The 21,968-nt window shown below is 37.1% G+C and overlaps 1 protein-coding gene across 1 annotated transcript; it reads left to right on the top strand.

The window, feature by feature from the left end:
* Positions 1–293: 293 nt before the first annotated feature.
* Positions 294–19,987, top strand: LOC137020209 (filensin). The gene is made up of 8 exons (XM_067385464.1): positions 294–682; positions 2,906–2,966; positions 3,774–3,869; positions 10,237–10,323; positions 14,140–14,253; positions 16,107–16,327; positions 16,837–16,928; positions 19,059–19,987. The coding sequence occupies exons 1-8, from the start codon at positions 294–296 to the stop codon at positions 19,985–19,987; spliced, it is 1,989 nt and encodes a 662-aa protein (XP_067241565.1).
* The last annotated feature ends 1,981 nt before the right edge of the window (positions 19,988–21,968 follow it).

Below are 21,968 nucleotides of genomic sequence, written 5' to 3' on the forward strand. Positions count from 1 at the left end.
GCTGCTGATCTGGAAACAAAAGCAGAACTCAAAAGATCATTCAACACGGCAAAGCCCTCGACAATGCTGGTGCTTTTGCTGGCCTTGTGCACACAGGACTTCACTGGAAGAATCCATAGGGACACCATGTGAAACAGCAGTGTTTAGCTATTTGGCCCCGTGGCCCGAACGGGCAGAGTTTAGTCTAGCATGAGACAGCAGAGGGTGAGCACCCCAGTTTTCACACACTAAAGGTGCTGAGGGGTAAAGCACTAAGTTGAAGATTGCCGAGGTGGAACCATCCCGCACACGGTATGTTGAAGACCAGCATCCTGCGTGAGGTGCGCAAGGAGAAGTACGAGCGCTCCGATGTCGTCGAGGAGCCCAGCAGCCCAGAGACTGAGTCGGCTCCGGCCGGCAGGCCCTCCACAGCGGGCGTCCCGGGCTGGGAGAGCGTGCAGGAGCTGAACAGCCGTTTCGCGCGTTACATCAACCGGGCGCGTGTGCTGGAGCAGCGCAACGCTGTGTTCCGCAAGCAGCTGGAGACTCTTCAGCGCATGGAGGAGGCGGCCGGACTGGAGGAGGCTTTCAGCGAGCAGATCAGCATCAACAGGCAGCGCATCCGAGAACTGCTGTCTGACCGGGCCAAGCTGGAGAGAGAGCTGAAAGATGCCGAACGCATGCTGGACGAGTACAACAGCAGGTCAGAAAATGTGACAGATGAAGAGCGTATAAGGTTTTTAATGACTGAAGTGTAGCATGAATAATGCAAATATGTGCCATTTAATAGATTTAAGACAAAAAGATTATTAAATCTGTTCATTGACTACTAAATGCTGGGTTAAAAACAACCCAAGTTGGGTTGAAAATGGACAAACCCAACGTTTGGGTTTTAGAGTGTAGTATCTGAAACCAAGACAAGGGAGAGTTAAGGCCCGTTCACACCAAGAATGATAACTATAAAGATAACTATACTAGCGGCCACATAATCACATGATATTGTTCAGTTTATTATAAGTATGTGCTGCAGGTTTGTCATCTGTCTCTTTAAATGCTCAAGCTCTTTAAAGCAGAATGGATTCTGATTGGCTGTCAATGTTATTATCGTTCATCAACTGGGAAAAATATCATTGTGAAAGATATTATTTGTCTGTGTCGTTATCGTTATAGTTGTGGTGGGGACTCTGCTGATTTTTAGAACCATGTCTTTATTGTTATCGTTAAAGTTATTGTTGTCCTTGGTGTGAACGGACTTTGGCACGGTTATTGACCAATGTCAATAATATCAAAATGACCAAATATCAAGATATAAAGAATCAAAAACTACAGTCGACTTTATGAAACTGATACAAAATTATACCAGAATACACTCTGTGAGAAATGTATTATCAGATTAATTTATAATAAACTGATCTATTCAAGTCATTAATATTGTTATTAACAATACAAAATGTGGTTTTTTTTAGCAAGTATGACAGTCAAACAGACCTTTGACTGAACAGCATAAACTCCACATTACAGCATATTCTGGTCAGGAACAAACTACTTTAACAGAAAGAGACCTGTAAAGATGTTTTAAGGACCGTTTTGGGGCTGGTTTACCTGAAATAGATTATATAATATTAATAGAGAAGAGAAGGAAAGCTATTTAAAAAAAAATAGAGCAGCAAAATACAGATTAATTAACAGACATAAACTCAGAAAACAAAACAGAATGTAAAGTTCTGATTTTCAGCTTGTTAGTTGACTTGATACTAAGTGCCTTAAAAGAACATATTTCAAAGATTTGATTTCACTAACCTGGCAAACTTTGGAAAACCGTGGGTCCCACTTTATATTAAAGGTTTAGTCCACTTTTAAATAAACTTTTCCTGATAATTTACTCACCCCCATGTCATCCAAGATGTTCATGTCTTTCTTCCGTGAGTAGAAAAGAAAGTAAGGTTTTTGATGAAAACATTCCAGGATTTTTCTCCTTCAATGGCCGGATGAAGGTCAAAATTAAAGTATCAGTGCAGCTTCAAAGAGCTTTAAACGATACCAAATGAGGAATAAGAGTCTTATGTAGTGAAACCATCAGTCATTTTGCTTTATAAACACAAATGATCGCCTTGTACGTTCGTTTTTTCCGTAAATAGAGGCGTAGGTAATTTAGGCGTAGGACATTCAACTGTTTGGAGGCCATTGAAGTCCACTATAAGGAGAATAATCCTAAAATGTTTTCATCAAAAACCTTAATTTCTTTTCCACTGATGAAAGAAAGACATGAACATCTTGGATGACATGGGGGTGAGTAAATTATCAGGAACATTTTATTTAAAAGTGAAAACTCATCCTTTAAGTGTCTTAAAATACTAATATGTGCATCATTTGATATGATTCACATACATGTTTTTGCATTGTATACTTACATTTAAAAATACAATTAATATCTTTAATTACACTGTAATTACATCCTTGACCTACCCGTACCAGTCCTAAACTTTCCTGTATCCACCTCAATAGCAGCACAAGTGTTGTTCCATTCAAAATCAACACAATAAGTACATTGTACATAACATTTTTTTATGTAAGTACATAGTAGTTAAAGACACCTAATATAAAGTGTGACCACATTTTATAATTAATTCTTCCTCAAAGGTGTTCAATGATTCAATAAGAAATCTTAGTTTCCAGATAGACTGAATAAAAACCTGAAGTTCAGTAATAAACTTTTTCACAGGTCAAAGGCGTAGTAAATTAGAATCAGTCATGTTTGCATGCTTCATAACACCCAAGAAACCTCTGAACTATGGACAAATGAAATGACCTCAGACACTGAAAGCAGCACAGAGCATGTCAATAACAAGAAAGCCTTGAAATAAAACCGTGAACATACCCGAGTGCTGTGATGGACTGTACTTGAAATACTCTCTGTTGTCCACAGATACAGAAACGAGTGCGCATACCAAGAGCAGCTGCGGAACACGCTGGAACAGCTCAATAAGGTACAAATATACGGTGCCATTCTCTGACCTGCAATTTCTCCGGCGATTATAAAGCAATAATCTCCAGTGATATAACCACAGGCGAGGGCTGTTCACAGGCACAAGGTGAAGTGCTTCAAACCCCCTTAGCAACAGTAAAATCAATGAAACAGACTCAAGTGACTTGTAATTTTTTTTTATACATGCAATACTGCAAGCTACTCGAGATTGTTTGCACCAAGCCCAAGGTCAAAAACATGATCTATATGAGTTCTTGCAAATCCAAATGCTTTTAGTTGTCTAAACCTGAATTTGTGCATTGTTACAGTTTGTTTTGTAGCACACTGCATTCTCGGCAATAATATATTGGGGTCTTATAGCAGACATTAGTTTAAAAACAGAGTGTTACTGACAGACAAGCTGCAACAATGTCGAATATAGGAAAAAGGTGTTTTTGAACATGGTAACACTATATTTTACAGTGTCATTGTAACATATGTTACATGCAGTTACTAATAACAGTAAACTATGCATAATTACATGCAACTAACCCTAATCCAAACCAAACCCTAATCTTAGCCCTATAGTAAGTACATGAAGTTATTCAATATTCCTCAGTAGTTAAGTGTATAATTACAGTATAACAAAGACACATTAAAATAAAGTGTAACCTAGGAATCTTAAAGAGGAACAAGCTAGAAACAATTTAATTGAAAATCAGGGAGAGAGATGTCTTGCTTAATCAGGTGTTTCCACCACTACTGTTCGCTGCACAATGTTTCCCAGAGAAAGTTTCAATTATGAGTCCATTTGCTCTTGTGTTTGCAGGAAGCTGACACAGTGCTATTGAGGAACCTTGAGTATCAAATCCAACTGCAGTTCCTGCAAGACGACGTCAATGCTACCAAAGAGAGGCACAAAAAGGTAGGAGGCAACTATAAGCCCTATTTCTACTTCTGTCTTTTCAAGTAGCTTCTTGAAAGTTCTTCAGTAATGTCAGTTGTACAGAGAATGACACACCATGGTACAGCAGATTCACTCACTAAAAGCATTTGAAACAAATTATGTTTTAAAGCGCACACCAGTGGATGTTTCCAGCACATCAAACTGAAATAACAGCAATTATTCCTTTACAAAAGATCACACCATCTCTCACGCACAATTTGTTTGTCTTGCACAATAGTGAGTCAACATGAAATCAAAACTGTATGTTTTTCTACTTCAAAATGTCACATTTAATTCAATTTGTTTCTTGGTTTTCCTTTGTAATTGTAATTTGCAATGTGCAGTTTCTGAGTGAAAACTGTTTACACCAGAAACAGTTTTTTTCACAAACTGTTTTTTTGTTTGTTTGTTTGTTTGTTTGTGCTGACCTTACATTTGTTCTCTCAGAGAGCAGAATTTGGCACTGGACCATCTTTTAAATGTGATGTCAGCAGTGCTTTTCAGAGCCGTACAGTGACAGTCCATTGTGTGGCTGTGCATTTTGTTTAATCAGCAGTGCTGTACAACACATTCAGCGTCTGAATGCCAGAATATTCTCATCAACATGTACATTATTTCAGAAACTTTTACAGAGCAGCCAGAAGCGCACGTAGACATATGACACAGCAGCGAAAATGCTGCTTTTAGCAGTGATTGAAGTCTCAATGGTATTATTGTTTAATATAAAATCATAATTCTGTAATAATCTTAATGCTTGTCAATAAGCTTAATGCTGTCCAGTGACCCCAAGTAGTATTTGTACGCTTAAGAAAGATTAAACATATGAATATCAGTAATATTCTCCATCTGACATTTATTCGAAAGACTCCATGAAATAGCTTGACGAGTGCAGTTTTCTTTCTTGTGTTGACATATTTCCTATTGAAACAGGAAGTTGGGTTGGAATATATCAATGCTAATGCTAGTTGGAAGGAGGTTCGCTTTTTTGTTTACTACTAAAAATGTCTTTTACTACATTATATAGATGTTAGCCTCAAAGCTAATAGACTGAAAGCCACAAAAAGCTACCAGATAAGATGGCACATGTACACCATTCAACCACAACAAATAATTTGAAATGGCAAATTAGTAGATATACTGATATACAAAATGTAGATGTACAGTAAAGACAGTATTCACAAATCTGATTTACTTTTTAAACAGACATGCTGTTGGACTGACACCCTGCTCTGTCATTTTGAAGTTGATGAATTTGGATCTGTTTGTTGTCAGTAGTTATTTTTCATCCAAATTTGTGAATTTCACTAATGCCTAAAATTAGAATTCCATCCAATGTTTATCAAGAGAACAAATTGGTCACTTCCCAGGAAATTGACGCAACATATCAGCAATGAAAATGGAAGGTTTTTCCCTCCATCAGGAAATTAAACCAAATCATTCTGATGACAGACTTTGACTTTCAGAATCACCAAACCAACATTTGAAATGCTGCGAGGTGATTGGTCCACTGGTTAGTCCACTGACTTTTACATGATGTCATGGGGTGGCGAGAAATGCAGATGGAGGGCAGGAAGTGATTTTCTACATAGGGAAGCACCATGAAATGTCTATGTTTTGTGTCATTTATGGTTGCTTTAATCGATCGAACTGACATGAGGTGAGTAATTAATGACAGAATTTTCATTTTTGGGTGAACTAACACTTTAAGGGGCTCTATGTAAGAATGACAGCTAGTGGTTGAAATGGGTACTGCAGTTCAAATTCAAAATATTGTTCGCCCCGCCCCCTCCTCCTCGGACTCAACACTCTCGCGGGTTGCCAGTTTGAAGACACGCAACCGGAGCGACATTGGAGGGCAGGTGACTTACACACTGTAAGATAATTAGTTGATTTATTGATTTATAATGAGTTGATATCGCGTTTCAATATGCTCCAGTTCGTCGAGATTTTTAGATGGATGCTTAGGGTTTTTAGGATGGGTAGAATCTGCGATCTCTGACCCAGTTTGTTTGCTGGCTGCCATTGTTGCAATTCGCTGCATGTGTTTTATGCCAACTGACAACGGAACGCAAATTCCAAAGTAAAATAACTGGCTGTAGCATTGGTTTGCAGAGAAAAGAGTATGTGAATTGAGCATGTTTAATAAATATCTGCAAACATATTATGGTATTTTTAAGCTTTAGTACAGTCAAAAACTTACATAGAGCCCCTTTAAGTGTTACACGGAGCGAGCAGATTCAGTTTTCTAATGAGACTTTTTTACATGATAAGCATTTTAATTTAAGTGTTTATTTAAACACTGATCAAATTACATACGTAGCATATCCTATCTGTATTAACAAATAACATGTCCATGGCAACAAAACTATTCTATAACTGCAAAACCTGGGTCGCTGTCGTGAAACACATAGAGGTTTAAGGGATTATATCAAAGACTTTATATCAAAGACTATAGAATAACACAAGACGTGTCACTCGTATTGTTTTGAATGGGAGAAAATGTAACACACAATATGGCAGTCCCGCCTTCTATATAAGAGGCAATCGCCGACTGGTAAAGTCATCGTGTCACTTCAGCGGCCGTTAGAATCACTATAGAATTTCTATAGAAACAGTCAGACGCACGCCTCCGAAGAGACGCGCATTTAGGTCTGCGCATGCGCATTAGCTTGATCCAGCCTGAAAAATACAGTTTTTTGTCATGATTCGAGCGTTTAGAAGCTAAATTTATGAGCCGGTTGTTGTTAGATTTCATTGTTGATTTCAAATATGAAAATTAAAATCGTAAGGTTGGCGAACAGTTTTGGAGAATTTGATGTCTCCCCAACCGGGCACTGGAAAAGTTGCTTATCATCTCGATAACAGGCAAATATTCCAATTCAGTAGAAAAATCGTTCCTCTTTATAACGTAAGCATAACGTCCAACATGTGTTGTGATTTTCTCTTTATACCTGCTTTTCTGATTTTCATTTCCTGCCCTCCACCTGAATTTTGCGTGTCAGAATCAAGTGACTGCAAACAAGCTACTTCCCAAAAAATTTGGATGTGGAAACATAGCTAGTGTTGTCAGTATTTGTCAGTTGCCAATGTATTGTAATGATGTAAGCATCAGCAAGATGCCAAATGATTTTCTCATATGCAGGGCTTGACATGAACTAGTTTGCTCACCAGCCACTGTGGCTAGTGGTTTTTAAAAGTTACTAGCCTTTTGACATCAACACCATGGGAAAAACTGCCATACAGATATTTTTATTATCTCATAATTTAGCAGCAGGTATATTAGGCTGCTGTCACTTTAAGAGCTAATTCACAGATCCATTATACTGTTACACATGCGTTAAAACATAACTGACTGTGTTTACATGAACACTTGCTAAGATCAGCATTTTGACATTATTTTGTGTGTATTTGACTGTTTAAGCTCAGAAAAATAACTTAATTTACTACTGAGAGGAGGCTTAATGCTCGGTCACTTTGGATGTGAGCGCAAAATCTTTGGGAATGAGTAAAATGCCGAAATTCAAGCCCTGTAACTCCTACAATATTCATCTGGAGCAAATGAAAAGAGTGAGTGAGGGGACGCGGGTTTGTGTGTCGACTCACTGTTGGAGAGATGAGAGAGAGAAAGAGCAGCTGGGATTGTGTATCTGTTCTACGGAAAATGAGTACTGGAAGATGTTTCAGTATTGATATGTATCGAAAAATTGATATTTTTGACAACACTGCTCTTAGTTTATTATTTCAGATGCCTTTTATAAATGTATTTTTAGGCTATATATAAATTATCATTTAACCCGCCAAAGTGGCTAGTAGTGACTGCGTTACACACCACTGCTGAAATACACCCGCATTCGGCAGGTTGGCGGGTGTTAATGTCAAGCCCTGCTCATTTGAGAACTGAGAGTTCAGTAGATATCAGTGTGGAAAGTGAGGATGGGAAACCAGAAGCTGTTCGTTCTCCTGCTCATGTCTGTCAAGACATCTCATGAGGCGCATGAGAGAACATAAATGACAGATGCTTTTAGCGCAGTCATGCATACTGTGTCTAAAGCCACTGACTTGTTTAATCATTCACGGTTTACTACAAATTAATATCATATGAGGAAAGAGTGAGTAAAATATGCAAGTGTGTTTGGATGCAGTTTCAGACAACACTGCAAACTTTGTTTGCCATCACATACAGCAATGGAAAAAATTAAGAGACCACTCCAAGTTCAGAAATCAATGTTAAGTGGTCTCTTAATTTTTTCCATAGCTGTATGTGTCACATCAACTACTCGTGATCCGATGTTCAAATTAAGATGCATTGCAAAATGTTTGGTTTTAATCAAATTGTACGGAGCACCTGACATGACATGCAGGGAAAAAATAGTAGAACGAAATAGTAAATTGTGTACACATTTTAGTAAATCGAGGTAACAAATTAGTAAATCTTGCGCACGATTTAATTTTTATTCATGTCATGTGCGGGGCTCCATACAATTGGACTAGGTTTGCACCCGACTGTCCTCCAAAAAAAAACAAAAAACACAACCCTGTAGGTAATTTTTTCAAGCACCTTATTACGACCTATATTTACGTTTTAAAGTAATGCACCCTCTAGCTGGCATAAAAATATGACAGTGTCATGTTACGTCTGTCGTTACCAATCAAAATGTGTGTTCATTTAAATGCAATATGTGGACTTTTACACGGTCTCTTACCCACCATTTGTCCTATTTCCATTTAGCAAACTCATTTTTTTATTAACGACTACACCTACTCCACCCCTAAACCTACCCTTAGTGATTTATAGTGCATATACACTTTATGAGCACATGAAAGTATCCTGTTATCAATAGGGGCGCAACTTTAGTAAACACTCCCATAGGTCGTATTTCATGGAAGTGACAAACAACCTACAGTATATGGGTGTATTGGTTGGAGGACACTGAATATCATATGGTTTTTCGGTAACACTTTCTATGAAGTCCATGCTTATAAAGAATTATAGCTCAGTTTATACTTATTTATAAGCAAGTATTACTATTTTATAAACATATTTATAAAGATTTATTAAGACCTATACCACATTATAAGACTAGTTATAGTTACATTTATATTATTTTTATAATTATACTGTAAGTCATGCATTTTCCTTTTCAATGCATGTTCATAATTCATTATACACTGATTTATAATAGTAATTAGCCTGCCATATGGTTCCATTAATGTATTTATAAAGATGCAGCTTGCATTGCTATAATGTTATATATCTATGTTAGATTTATTTGTCAAATTAGTAAATATATATTTATTAATAGCCGTGATATAAATAACTTATAAATGCTTATTGTGAGTAATAATAGTTACTAATCTACTGCATCATTGTTGGCTCTAAGTAAAGTGAAAACACAGGATGCAATTTTCCTAAATCAAATGTTAAGAAATCACGAATATGTGCTCATTTTACATTTTAAGTTTACTTGTAAATGTAACTAATAAACAACAATTCATGTAATGAAATTTTAAAAAATGGAAATCATTAATATAAACAGTACAAAAAAATATATATTTTTAATGTTATATACTAGAAAAACACTGCAGGTATAATTCCAAACTGCTATAAGCAATACCATGCAAATGGCTGAGCAGATATAGATTTTAACAAATCAAAATTACCATTCATTACCTCTAATGCAAACTTTAGCCATTAAAGACATAATAACTAGTTGATACAGCATACAGAAAAACATTCTCCAAATGCGCCTTGTGAAACATGGATTCGGTCTTACGAACTTTTAGCATTGTGTCAGTTGATGTGTGAGGTAGAGAGAGTGTAAAGACGGTGCTTACTTTGAAAGAGCTTGCACGCACGAGAACGGCTCCAGGTTCAAAGGTCAATACGGAATGGATTAATCTGCGTTAGATACCACAACCATCCAATCAATTCCGCACAGACAAAATCAAGCCCCACCCTACATTTGTTCTTGTTTGAGAAGCATTTCACTCGATATACGTCACAATAGGGAAGAAAAGACTAGCGCAGCTTCCGTTTCAAGTCAACTTTAAACATTTCATTTTAAGTGAGTAATGTAGCATTGTGGTTCTCAACTGGTTTTGAGATCCTATAATTCAGACAGAAGCACTACGCTTTGATAATTTGTTATTCAATCACAAACATGTAATTTATATCGATATACAATTTTCTTTTTATTGTTGAAGGGAAACAATACCAGGTGTTAAAAGATGTCCTCTAACACCTGGTATCTCCTCCTCTGTAATGAAATTGACCTTTCAACAGTCTCTCTCACTCATAATGTCCTCCTCCATTGATCCCTGTCCATGTGTTTGTTTTCCTCCACAGAACCTTGCTGAAATCCAGACGTATCTAAACATCCTGCATCAGATCAACCAGACTATTCCCCTCATGGCGAGCGCGTCCGTCTCAGAGGTAGGGTGACCTTGTGGCTCACAGCGCCTCAGGCCCGTTCTGACTCTCTGCGTGTCACATGCAATAAGAATTGTGCGGCAGCGGTGCCAGTGAAATTAGCGTGGCGCTCTGAATGTGCCCTGAGTGATCAGGCTCCCTGAGCGATGACACCCTTTATCTTCCTTTATCGCCGTTCTTCTGCGCTCAAGAGCAGCAGGGCTTCTCACTGTCTTCCTCACAGACATGAGACACACACGTTTACTGCAGAGGAAAGTCTGTTGTGTTCATTGTAGAACCCATGTTTTGCTTTTTGGTTTGTTTTTTACTTAATAATTAATTGTATTTGTTCATATTACTTGTAGAAAAGCAAAAGCAAACTTTTAATGAGTCTCTATTAGTGGTCAAGTCACTCTCAGATTGTTTAAAAGCAGCTTCATATTAATAAACAGAATTCATCAATTATGAAAAATTTCAATTTCAGCTATAAAGCAGCTGAGCAGAAGACAACAGTGTTGTTATTCAACTCAAGTCAGTATGTTAATTCAGTTCAATAAGTGTCGATGACGCAAAGTAAATCAATTATGAAAGAAACTGTCTTCTGTAGAACTGCTTATACTTGAATTAGTGTCATGATTCAAATCATTTTAGTTCAAATTTGTTCTCATCTGATAGTGTCAGTGCAGATGAATCAATGATGTTACTGAATATTAATTGTCTATATTATCTGCTGATATGGAATATTAGTGGTCGATACAGTAATTAGTGAGTGAAATGACCAGTGTAATGCCAGTATGTGATTTATATAACATTGATAATAATAATGAATGTTTCTTGATCATCAAATCATCATATCAGAATGATTTCTGAAGGATCATGTGACACTGAAGACTGGAGTAATGATGCTGAAAATTCAGCTTTGATCACAGGAATAAATTACACTTTACTGTATATTGACATAGAAAACAGCTGTTTTATATATATAGTTTCCATTTGCACAAATAGCAAAACAAAAACTCAACAATAGTGTTGACAACTTTCAAAACGAGGAAATAAATAGAGAGCGATTGATAACGGCAGTCAGAAGAGAAAAAGATGTCATTTTTACCTTCACTCATAGCAGCTGCATTAGAAACACCCTCACAGCAGTGCTAACTATTTTTTTTGTAATTTGATGCAAAGGTAATATAATACTAAATATAGTGTTAGAAATGTACATACATTAAAAAAAACAAATTAAAAAATGAAAATATATATACCTACTTTGCAGGATTTACAATATTGATAGCCATTTATCACAGTCTGTGAAAAGCAACCCTCGAGAACATCCAAGCAATAGGGCTGGGTGATAAAACGGTAATGATAAACATCGCAAAATAATTTTCCCTCGATAAAACAATAAAAGATTGATAAATATTCGCACTATCACTGACCTGGGCCTTTTTAAAGCTAAGCTTAAAACTTATTTATTTAGACTGGCTTTTAATATCTAGCAGTTGTGCTGGCATTTTGTGTATTTTGTGTATTTTTTATTCATTTTCTTGTTGCTTATTAATTTTTGTTTACATTGTTTTGTTTTTATTGGAAAGCACTTTGGTTCACCTTGAGTGTTGTAAAGGGCTGTATAAATAAATGTTGATAAATATTCGATATAATGTTTATGCGCCAAAAGTGAAACAGACCATTTTTCTGCTAAGCTCAAAGTTCAAATGGCAGCGCGAGCTTACTAGAGCAGATATGTTTACAATTTACATCCGTATCTGCACCGGACGCGAATGTCGTAACAGCTAAAAACTGTCTGCACTGGACGCGACAAAGCACCCGTTGCAAAGCATTTGTCCTTCATGTCAATATGTAATAAATAGAATGAGGTATCAGTTTACTGTCGGAGATTTGTCGCTCACGGATTAGCCAGGGATGACGTGTTTTTGTAGGCCAACCCGGAAGTTAGCGGCGCACGGGTTCCCTCGATCGAAAGCCTATGCGTTTTTCCCATAGACTTTTGGAAAATCGCAGAAAATAAGCTCTGTGTTTAACAAAGGGTTATGACACTTACACGTTTTGTCTATCAAGATAATCTTTACAAGTTAACACAACATTTATAGATTTTGAAGCCTAAATAAAGTCCTCAGATATAAAAAGCTAACAGTAGGCTATAAACGGACTACAGCACACCATGGTCGCGGATCAACTTCGTCACCACCAAGCGTCCTCAAACTGTATTTAAAAAACAACATTATTTAAAACATGCTCACTGATTATATATGCGCTGTGTATGAATACTTATCCACTTTTTCATCAGAAATGCTGTCCAAATGTCCTGTTTATCGTGATGACGTCTAAAGTCCCCGCCAAAGGAAGTAGTCCCTTTTAGCAATTTGTTAGCAACCGCCGATTTTAAGACACAGTAAAAGTAAAAAAAAATCACAAGTGGGTTATAACTGGTGCGTTTTGTGTCATAGATCAAAACATGAAAGTATTTAGAGGCTTTAACCACAGATCTTATTTCAGGCGATTTAGCAAAAACCCATTCAAAAAAACCATAGACCTTACGGGTTTTGGAACCGGAAGTCCTAAAATGCTAACTCGCTTCCGGGTTTTGCCTACAAAAATGCGTCATTCCTGGGGCACTCTATAGTCTTTTGTCATGTTGCAGCGTGCCGCTGGCGTCCATTGAAGACATGGTGTTACTCTATGATCGGTCTCAGTCATGCAACCACTAAACAGCGCTGTGAGATCCAGTGAGAAGCGCTTGAATTCAGCACATGTCTCGTTGACTTAAACAGCAGAAGGCTTTTCAATCTATAAATCACCATCATTTACCATGGATTTACTCTAGTAACATAGGCTATACACTAAATTATGACGTTCTGAGCCGAATGTGAGTGGTGCATGCCTTTGCAAAGCACACTGCTAAAGTTGGTCGCTACATCCTGATATGTGATTGCTAAGCTGTTTTAAGTTTGTGTGTGTGTGTTGTTGTGTGGCTGATATGGTGTTGTTGATGGTTGTTTACTGGCCCAAGTCAAAAGGTCCCTCTTTCATCGAAAGCCTGTGGAATAGTTTTGCATGTTTTATAGTCTGACAGATCAAAGTCTGATTGCATAGAAAAGTAATAGCACAAAAAAGCCCAAACATTTAGAAGTATCATGTCTGTTGCTGGGGATGTTATGAGCTAAAATTGAACCTAATACTTCATTTTAGGTGTTTGTTCAAATTAATAACACTTAGTAATAGCAATAATAGCTATGTTTGCCTTACAAGCATTTAAGCTAATATCTTGTTAGCTTAAATGCTGCGACTGGGTGAAAAACTATTAAAACCAATTTCCCTTTCATGTCCTTCACATCTCTTTGCTTTTTTAAGGACAAATACAACCATGAAAACCTGTAATAGCTTTATTAGAAAATGCTTATGATTTATAAGAAAAGTGGAGTCTGAGTTGTCAGTTTAGACAGTTTTAAGAGATTAAATGTAATCACACTTGCACTTTCATTAGTTGGTGGTACAGCAATTAATAAAAAAAAGAAAGAAAAGAGATTCCCGTAAAATGGTCTTAAATGTCTTATTACTTGTCAGTTAGTGATTTACCTTTTTCTTTTTAGTGAATACTTTAATAATTGAATCCTCCATGTGGTAATCATTCTTCTCTTAATAAAGACTCTTGGGCATGTTTGACCTTCAGCGTCTCAGCCCTTTTAGAAAAGTCAGTGTCGGGATTTGAAGGTGTACAGTGACATGAGTCAAAGAGAAACATGTTCGACCTCTATGTGATCAGATTACAAGCGTACTTTGATCATAACTACATTAAAAAGGGTGTCACCTGCTGCTTTTCTGCAGGAACAGGAGCGGCTGAACGCTCAAAGGCGGGTGCCGGCCCTGCGGAGCCAGCTGGAGGAGTACAAGAGCGCCATCTGTCAGCTGAAGGCTCAGAAGCAGCGACTGCAGACCGAGGTAGGAGAGAGGTGGATTCAGAGACACAGCAATAACCATAACACCATCAGAGAATGCTCTAAGCATCACGTGAACTTCAACAAAGATACAATGCTTCAGTTGTTGGGCAGAGATACAGTAGCCAATATAATCAAATTAATGATGGACAGAACCCCTTTAATTAATTTTATACTTAAACATTTAGGAGATTCTTTAAGGGTTAGTGCACCCAAAAATGAAAAAAAAAGGCATCAATTACTCACCGTCATGTCGTTCCAAACCCATAAGACTTTCGTTCATCTTCGCAACACAAATGAAGTCATTTTAAATGAATCTAAGAGATTTCTGAGTCTACGCAACCACCACTTTAATGCTTCAAAAAGTTCATAAAGAGATCGTAAAACTAATCCATATGAATTGAGCCGATACCGATAACGATACTGATAGTTTGGGGGTTCTGCCTTTTATACCTTCTTTTAAATTAATGATAATTTCATTATAATTAATCATTACATTTTTAATTATTATGTTTTGAAAGAAATGCAAATAAAACCTTTATTCTCTCCATTTCATCAACTTGTTTCAGAGTAACTGGTATCAGTTACAAGCAAACACATTACTCAAATTGATATTAGCACACATTAACTACATTAAATTAATATTTCTTAACTTTCTGAATTTTATTAATTCATATAATTACTATTAATATTGAACATCAAACTGGTTTCTTAGCATTTTCTTTACACAAAGCACAAATGCAGTGCATTTCCCTGCCCTCTTTAGATTGACAGGATATATCAGCCCTGAATATCGGCTGTTTTTAAACTATCAGCCAATAATCAGTATCGGCCGATAAAAGCAAACTTTCACACTATTGGCTATCGGCTGATACCGATTATTGGCCAATATATTGGTGCATCTATAATATATATATATATATATATATATATATATATATATATATATATATATATATATATATATATATATATATATATATATAAATTGATATTTTTTTCAGCAAGAATACATTAAATTGATCAAAAGTGACAGTAAAAACATAATGTTACAAAAGATTTCAGATAAATATTATTCATCAAAGAATCCTGAAAAAAAAAAAAAAAAAAAAATCACCATTTCCGCAAAAATGTTCAACTGTTTTCAACATTGATAATAATCATAAATGTTTCTTGAGCAGCAAATCATCATATTAGAATGATTTCTGAAGGATCATGTGACACTGAAGACTGTAGTAATGATGCTGAAAATTCAGCTTTGATCACTGGAATAAATTACAGTACTATATATTCAGATAGAAAACACTTTATTTAAATTGTAAAAATATTTAACAATATTACTGTTTTTACTGTATTTTGACCAAATAAATGTAGCCTTGGTGAGCAGCTGAGACTTCTTTCAAAACATTAAAAAACATTGGTAACACTTTATTTTAGTGTCTTTTAACTAGTTGCTTATTTCTAGAATATTGGCTGTTTATTAGTAATTATTAAGCAGATATTAATGCCTTATTCTGCATGACCTTATTCTACATTCTTAATCCTACCCTATAACTAAACTTAACAACTAACTTACTAACTATTAATAAGCAGTAAATTAGGAGTTTATTGAGGGAAAAGTCATAGTTAATAGTTAATACATGTTTCCTATAGTGTTACCAAAAAACCTTACAACCCTAAACTTTTAAACAGTAGTTTGTATATACGGTACATTAGTCATTATCATGTCTGCATCGCTATAGAGGCATACTTTATCTTTCTTCTGCATGTCTTACTCTCACTAAACAGACTGTGTAACATCACACATCCCTTTCATGAGTTATCAGGGTCATATAATTGGACTATGTGTTTTTCTAGACCTCTGGGTTGGAACAAACCATCAAGACCACACAAGAGAGCTACGACGATGAGATCCAGCTGTACAACGAACAAATCGAGACTCTCAGGAAGGAGATTGAAGAGGCTGAGAGATCACTGGACAAATACACTAATAAGTGTCGACAGCTGGCCATGTACCAGAGCTCTCTGGAGAACGAACTCGAGCGCTACACGAGGATCATCGAGAATGAGGACAACAGGTTAGTCTTAGACTCATATGAGGCTCATAAAAACATCCTGAAATGACAGTCATGCTCCACACAGTTTTATATTTGACACCTGTGCATATAAAATCTGTGATTTATGTGTAATGCTGTCACATTATCTTATTATGACCATTAAGCACAAGTGTTTCTCATTACTGTACTGGCCAAAAATGTCATCTTCATAGTATTAGTTGCACAAATGCATGAAGACTTAATTATTTAAAGCAAAAAAAAAAAAAAAAAAGGATTATTTATTTGTGTCAGGGCAGGCTAGCTGCCACACAGGGGCAGTATAACTACATCGTCGTTTTACCCAATAATCTCAGCAAGATGTTTTTTCTTCTTAACCTGTAATTAAAGCCTATTATAGATATTTTAACCTAAATGTATTCCAGAATCATTCATTAACACACTCTGTGTTTGATAAGCTTTGTATATTTTAAAATGTTTTAGAATCTTTTAATATGGCTGATTAATTGTCTTTCTCCCTCTCACTGGCACAGATTGAATTCAGCGATAATTGGGACACCTATTACTCTCCTCACAACCAATTATAAATGCACCCACAGTCCTACCATGAACAGGAAAGGAAAAGGTGAGAGTCTGGTGGTGGGGGTGGGACGGTTACGTAAAATGACTGCATCATTGTGATAGTCTTTACAGGCAACAAATTAACAGCCAGCAGCTGCTGGCCTGAATGAAGATTTACGCCCACTCAGCTGTCAATCAAGCCCACTCTGTCTCGCTCAGTCTCTCTCAGGCTAGTTGAATCTAGAAGCATAATAAAACTGCCTTTAAGATCCTTGCATTGGCCCTGTTAACAATGATAAATGACAATGACCTTTATGTCTGTGCTCACGGTACCATAGCGAGTAACTGCTGTTTGTTAAGAACACGTAAGAAGAAAGAAAAGGCTCTAGGTCACACTTTGCATCAACTTTTATATTTGTATAAAATATTACCATTTTTATATTTAAAATTCAGTTTAAAATAAAAAAATAAATGAAAAGACACCACACTATAACGCCACAATATAAATAAATATTTAGAACTTTGTAAATATCCAGAACTTTTCCTACTGACATAAGGTTTGTGCTCTATAGCTGCTGATCTTGGCCAAGAAGCTTGTTTCCGCCACAGAATAAAAAATAAAAAGTTAATTGCGACTTTTTATCTCACAATTCTGAACATTTTTCTCACAATTGCGAGTTTACATCTTGCAATTCTCATGTTTTTTTTCTCAGAAATGCGTGATGTAAACTTGCAATTGCAAGTTATAAAATTAGAATTTCATGATATAAAGTCGAAAATGCAAGTTATACAGTCAGAATTGTGAGATATGATCTCGCAATTGCATGTTATAAAGTCAGAATTGTGTGATTATAAAGATTAAATTGTGTGTTATAAATTCAAAGTCGAGATACAATATCGCAATTCTGACTTGATAACTCGCATCTGCAAGTATATAACACGCAATTGTGAGAAAAAAAGTCAGAATTGTGAGATAAAAAGTTTTTATCTAAAGCAATTATCTTCTTTTTTAAAGAAAATCTTTTTCCATAGAAAAGTGACCATTTGCAGTTTTGTTTTGTTCAGCATTATGTTTAGGGCTGGTTAAATGTCTCTACAAGAAAAGACCATTTACCTATGCCGCAGATATCCCTTCTCAGTGAGGTACTTCACCCGATTTTCCATTGCCGATGCATGTTCACCTGGAAATCCAAAATGTCAGCCATGAAAATAGCACTTTTATGTATCCCATTGGGGCTTTTAAATTCAGCTAGGTGCCTTCAACAAAATGCTTGAATGTCTTTTAAAGTTTTTAAGTCATGCACTTCACAAACCTATTTAAATTCAGCATTTAGTTGCTCGTCTAAAGTGTTCATTGCTGCAGTCCCAGAACTTGTAAACATTTTTTTTTTTGTTGTTTCCTGGTGGACCATTAAATATAATTTGACACTATAGTTTTCCAGAAAGCCCATAGAAGTCAGCCAATCAGACTTAGTGTTTTGCTTTTGCAAAAGTGTTTTCAGTTTAAGTAGACTTTTGTTCTGATGTTTCATCCTTGTTCATTGTCTGCGCTATTTCTCTCCAGAAGTTATCACAGATAAAAATGTCTTTGTACTTGTTTAAACTAGAGTTTCAGGTATCGCTCAATCCCCTCACTCAAGCGCTCATCTATTGTCATTATGTCGTTGTTGTTACTCATTGGTTTCTTTTTCATCTGAGGAAACAATGGGCCTGGGCAGTGTTTTCACCTTGTGGACAAACTAATTATTGTAACATTAAGGTGCATGTGCGAGCTGAGCATACAGAGCACGAGGGGTTAGAAAAATCTAACTGCGTGTGGTTGGATGTGTTGTAACTTGCTAAGTGGGAGTCTCTTCAAATAGATGCTCCACCATAAGACCTAAAAGAGAAAACTGGCAGTAGAAGAAGACAGTATACATTAATGCCTGCTATAACGCCCCCATGAGGCAGAGTTGAGAATACAATCCATACTTTACCATTGCAAAAATATGAGTTGTAGCTACAAATGTTTCATATGTTTCATATGTTTCATGCCTCAGCTTGGTCAGAGCATATTTCCAAAAGACTGATATGCACCTTGATTGAAATACTTTAGTAATTGTTTAAGTTCACAAAGTATTTGCATAACAAGACTGACCCTCAGATTACACCAACATTTCTTTAAAATCACATCTGTTATTTGCTTTTTTTTTAGATATCACCCAAGCCATCCAAGACATCACTAACATAAAGCCTCGTCAGAAGCACTTGGCTAAGAAAGTGCTTAAAAAGAAAGAGATCACTTCCAAAGGAGCTAGTGGACTTGAGGAGAAGGCAACAGAAGAATTTGAGGAGGAAGTAAAAGAACAAGTGATTGAGGAGCAGGGAGCAAGAAGAGAGGAGCATGCTCCTCGTGAGGATGTGCCTGATGGTGCACAGATCAGCAAGGCCTTCGACACGCTCTGCAATATGTTCCGTGATCGCATGAAACGGGTGAGGAGACCCGAGCCGATCGCTGACTTCTTCACCAAGGGACGCTACGTGCTAGTGACAGGTGACTCTAGCTACCTGGACCCCTGCTTCTGTTCGACCACCCCTTCTGCCAGTCACATCTATGTTACAATCCGAGATGGCATGAGGCCTTATGATCCTTACTGGAGAGGTACACCTCCCCCTCCCCCTACTCCCCTATCCGGACCAACACCCCTAACCCCTTCCACACCTTCGGAACCAGAGAAGGGAAAAGAAGATGGAGATAGGGAGAGGGAGAGGGGTGGAAATGGTGCGAAGGAAAAGTCAGAAAATGGAGAGCCTGATCCAAAGGCGAAAGAACCAGAACCAAGCCCCAGTCCACCACCAGGTCCTCATGACAAAACAGGCCCCAGTCCTCCTCCAGGCCCCAGGCAGCCCTCACCCAGAAGAAAGTCTCCGGAGGATTCCAAAGGTTTCCGAGGCCCTCCACCCATGCCATCGCACAGTTCCATCCCCCCTGACTCAATGAGTTATGAGAAGGTCGAAGTAGTGGAGTCAGTGGAGAAGCTCTCGCCTGACAAAAAAGTGAAGGGCTATGAAGAGACAACCACAGTGGTGGAGACCATGATCGAGAAGACTAGTAGAAAGAAACATGCTGATAGATCTTCTTGAGCGCTGCCCGCCAATGAAACATTTCGAAAGTTCTATCCATTCTTGCCTCGGACCTTCTCCGGTTTTGCCTCCTGCCTGCCGTTGACGAGATTCCTAGTGCTGCTCTTAACTTCCTGCACCATTGCCTTTGGCCTTTACTGTCTGAAAACTTGGGAAGCCAAAAATGAATTGCCCCATCTCCCCCCTCACACAAAAGATGACTAAGAACCGTGACATGGAGAACCTTACTTGCCCGTTCCAATTGGATTCACAGGCTCTATTCCAAAACCTTGTGAGCTGCCTTCTTGAGCACCAACTACATAAATGATTGACTTGAAATGCTCTACCTAGGCAGCAACCTGTGCACAGGTGAATCTAAAAAAAAATATTTCAAAAGAGTTTGGTGTTACCATGTTGCAAAGCTTACAACACAATGCTCACAAAACAGAACCATAAAAATTGATGGCTTACAAATACTAGGTTAAATAGTACATTTTTAGTTTTATATTTTAGATTCTGCTTTTCCTCTTGCTTCATTCACCATCTTGGATGGATATTTTTTACTCTGGGATTGCCTTCTCTGCAAAAGATACTTGCAATGCTGCCTTAGAATTGTTTGAAGTCCTGGTATCATAAAAGGCAGTGAGAGAAAAGCTGCCTACCTTTTGGAACAGTGATTGCATCTGGTCTTAAAATGCTGCCTAGGCAGATAGTTCCCTAAGTTCTGGAAAAGAGCCATACATCTACCCCAATAACATGTACACTATCACCCTCATTTGCTCTTACCCTGAAGTCAAACTACAGCAAATGTTTAGAGTTTTATTTGCTATTATTTTTTTTCAATTAAGAATGCCAGCATTGCCCACCACAGTCTTGATGTGTAATAACTGCACCACAAATAAACTTCAAAACCACAAATCTCACCTTGTGTTGTCTTTTAGTTATGTCATTACATGGCACTGGCACTGTTCTTACAATCAATGCAATGTTGTAGGAACCATTGGATTTTAAGGTGCAGTTCTACACTGAAACAAAATTATTTTCACTCACTCAAGATTACTTAGTCATATGAGTGTTCTAGGAAAAGTTGTTTTATTCTACATAAGGTGGCTGCCATGTTGAGATCATTGCACTCTACTCACTCTCGGCAACTCAGTTTAACCCCCTACTTTATTCTGTAGAATAAATCAATTATGGGTGATGAATAAGTTTGTGAAAACTGTATTTCTTCACTGCTATTGATAACTTTGTATGATGCTGCATCCACACCAATAGGTGTCAGGTTAAATTCCAAAACCGCTATCATATTAATTCTAAATGAATAAGTGCCTACAAAAATGACAATGCAGCTTTAAACCTATAAAAGCTTTGATTACACTTTATTTCGATGGTCCAGTTTAGAGATTCAACTAACTATAAGTAACTTTGCAACTACATGTCAACTAACTCTCATAAGGGTATTAGTAGACTGTCTTTATATCTGCTAACACTTAATTGTAATGTTCCCCAACAGACTTCGAAGTATAGTTTTATCAAAAGGTTTCGTCAGAATCACTGGTGTAACTGTATACTATTAACAACAGACCTTAACAGGGTTCAGTTAGTTCAAAACCAGCAGTCTATCTCTTTCACTCCTCTGTGTGAGGTTGCTTCTCTGCGTGAGCCAGTTGCAAAATGAAACTCATCCATTTTTCATTAAACTGACCTTGCGGGATACAGACGTGACCTCTGCATAATCTACTATCCAAGGTCCAGAGAGCAAGAGAGAGAAAATACTGAAGTATCACATTCAGAATTGAAAGGAGGCCTCTGACTTGGGCACAATGCACGTTTTTGCAAGAGATGTTCATACCAGTTTACAAAATCATTAGTTACTAGTTTTAAATTCAAATAAGCCAGGTACAATGCCTATAAACACACCTGCGACTACAAATGTACATTAAAGGGTTAGTTCACTCAAAAATGAAAAATACGTCATTAATTACTCACCCTCATGTTGTTC

This window comes from Chanodichthys erythropterus, chromosome 5 (genome assembly GCF_024489055.1).
Source record: "Chanodichthys erythropterus isolate Z2021 chromosome 5, ASM2448905v1, whole genome shotgun sequence".
NCBI lineage: Eukaryota > Metazoa > Chordata > Actinopteri > Cypriniformes > Xenocyprididae > Chanodichthys > Chanodichthys erythropterus.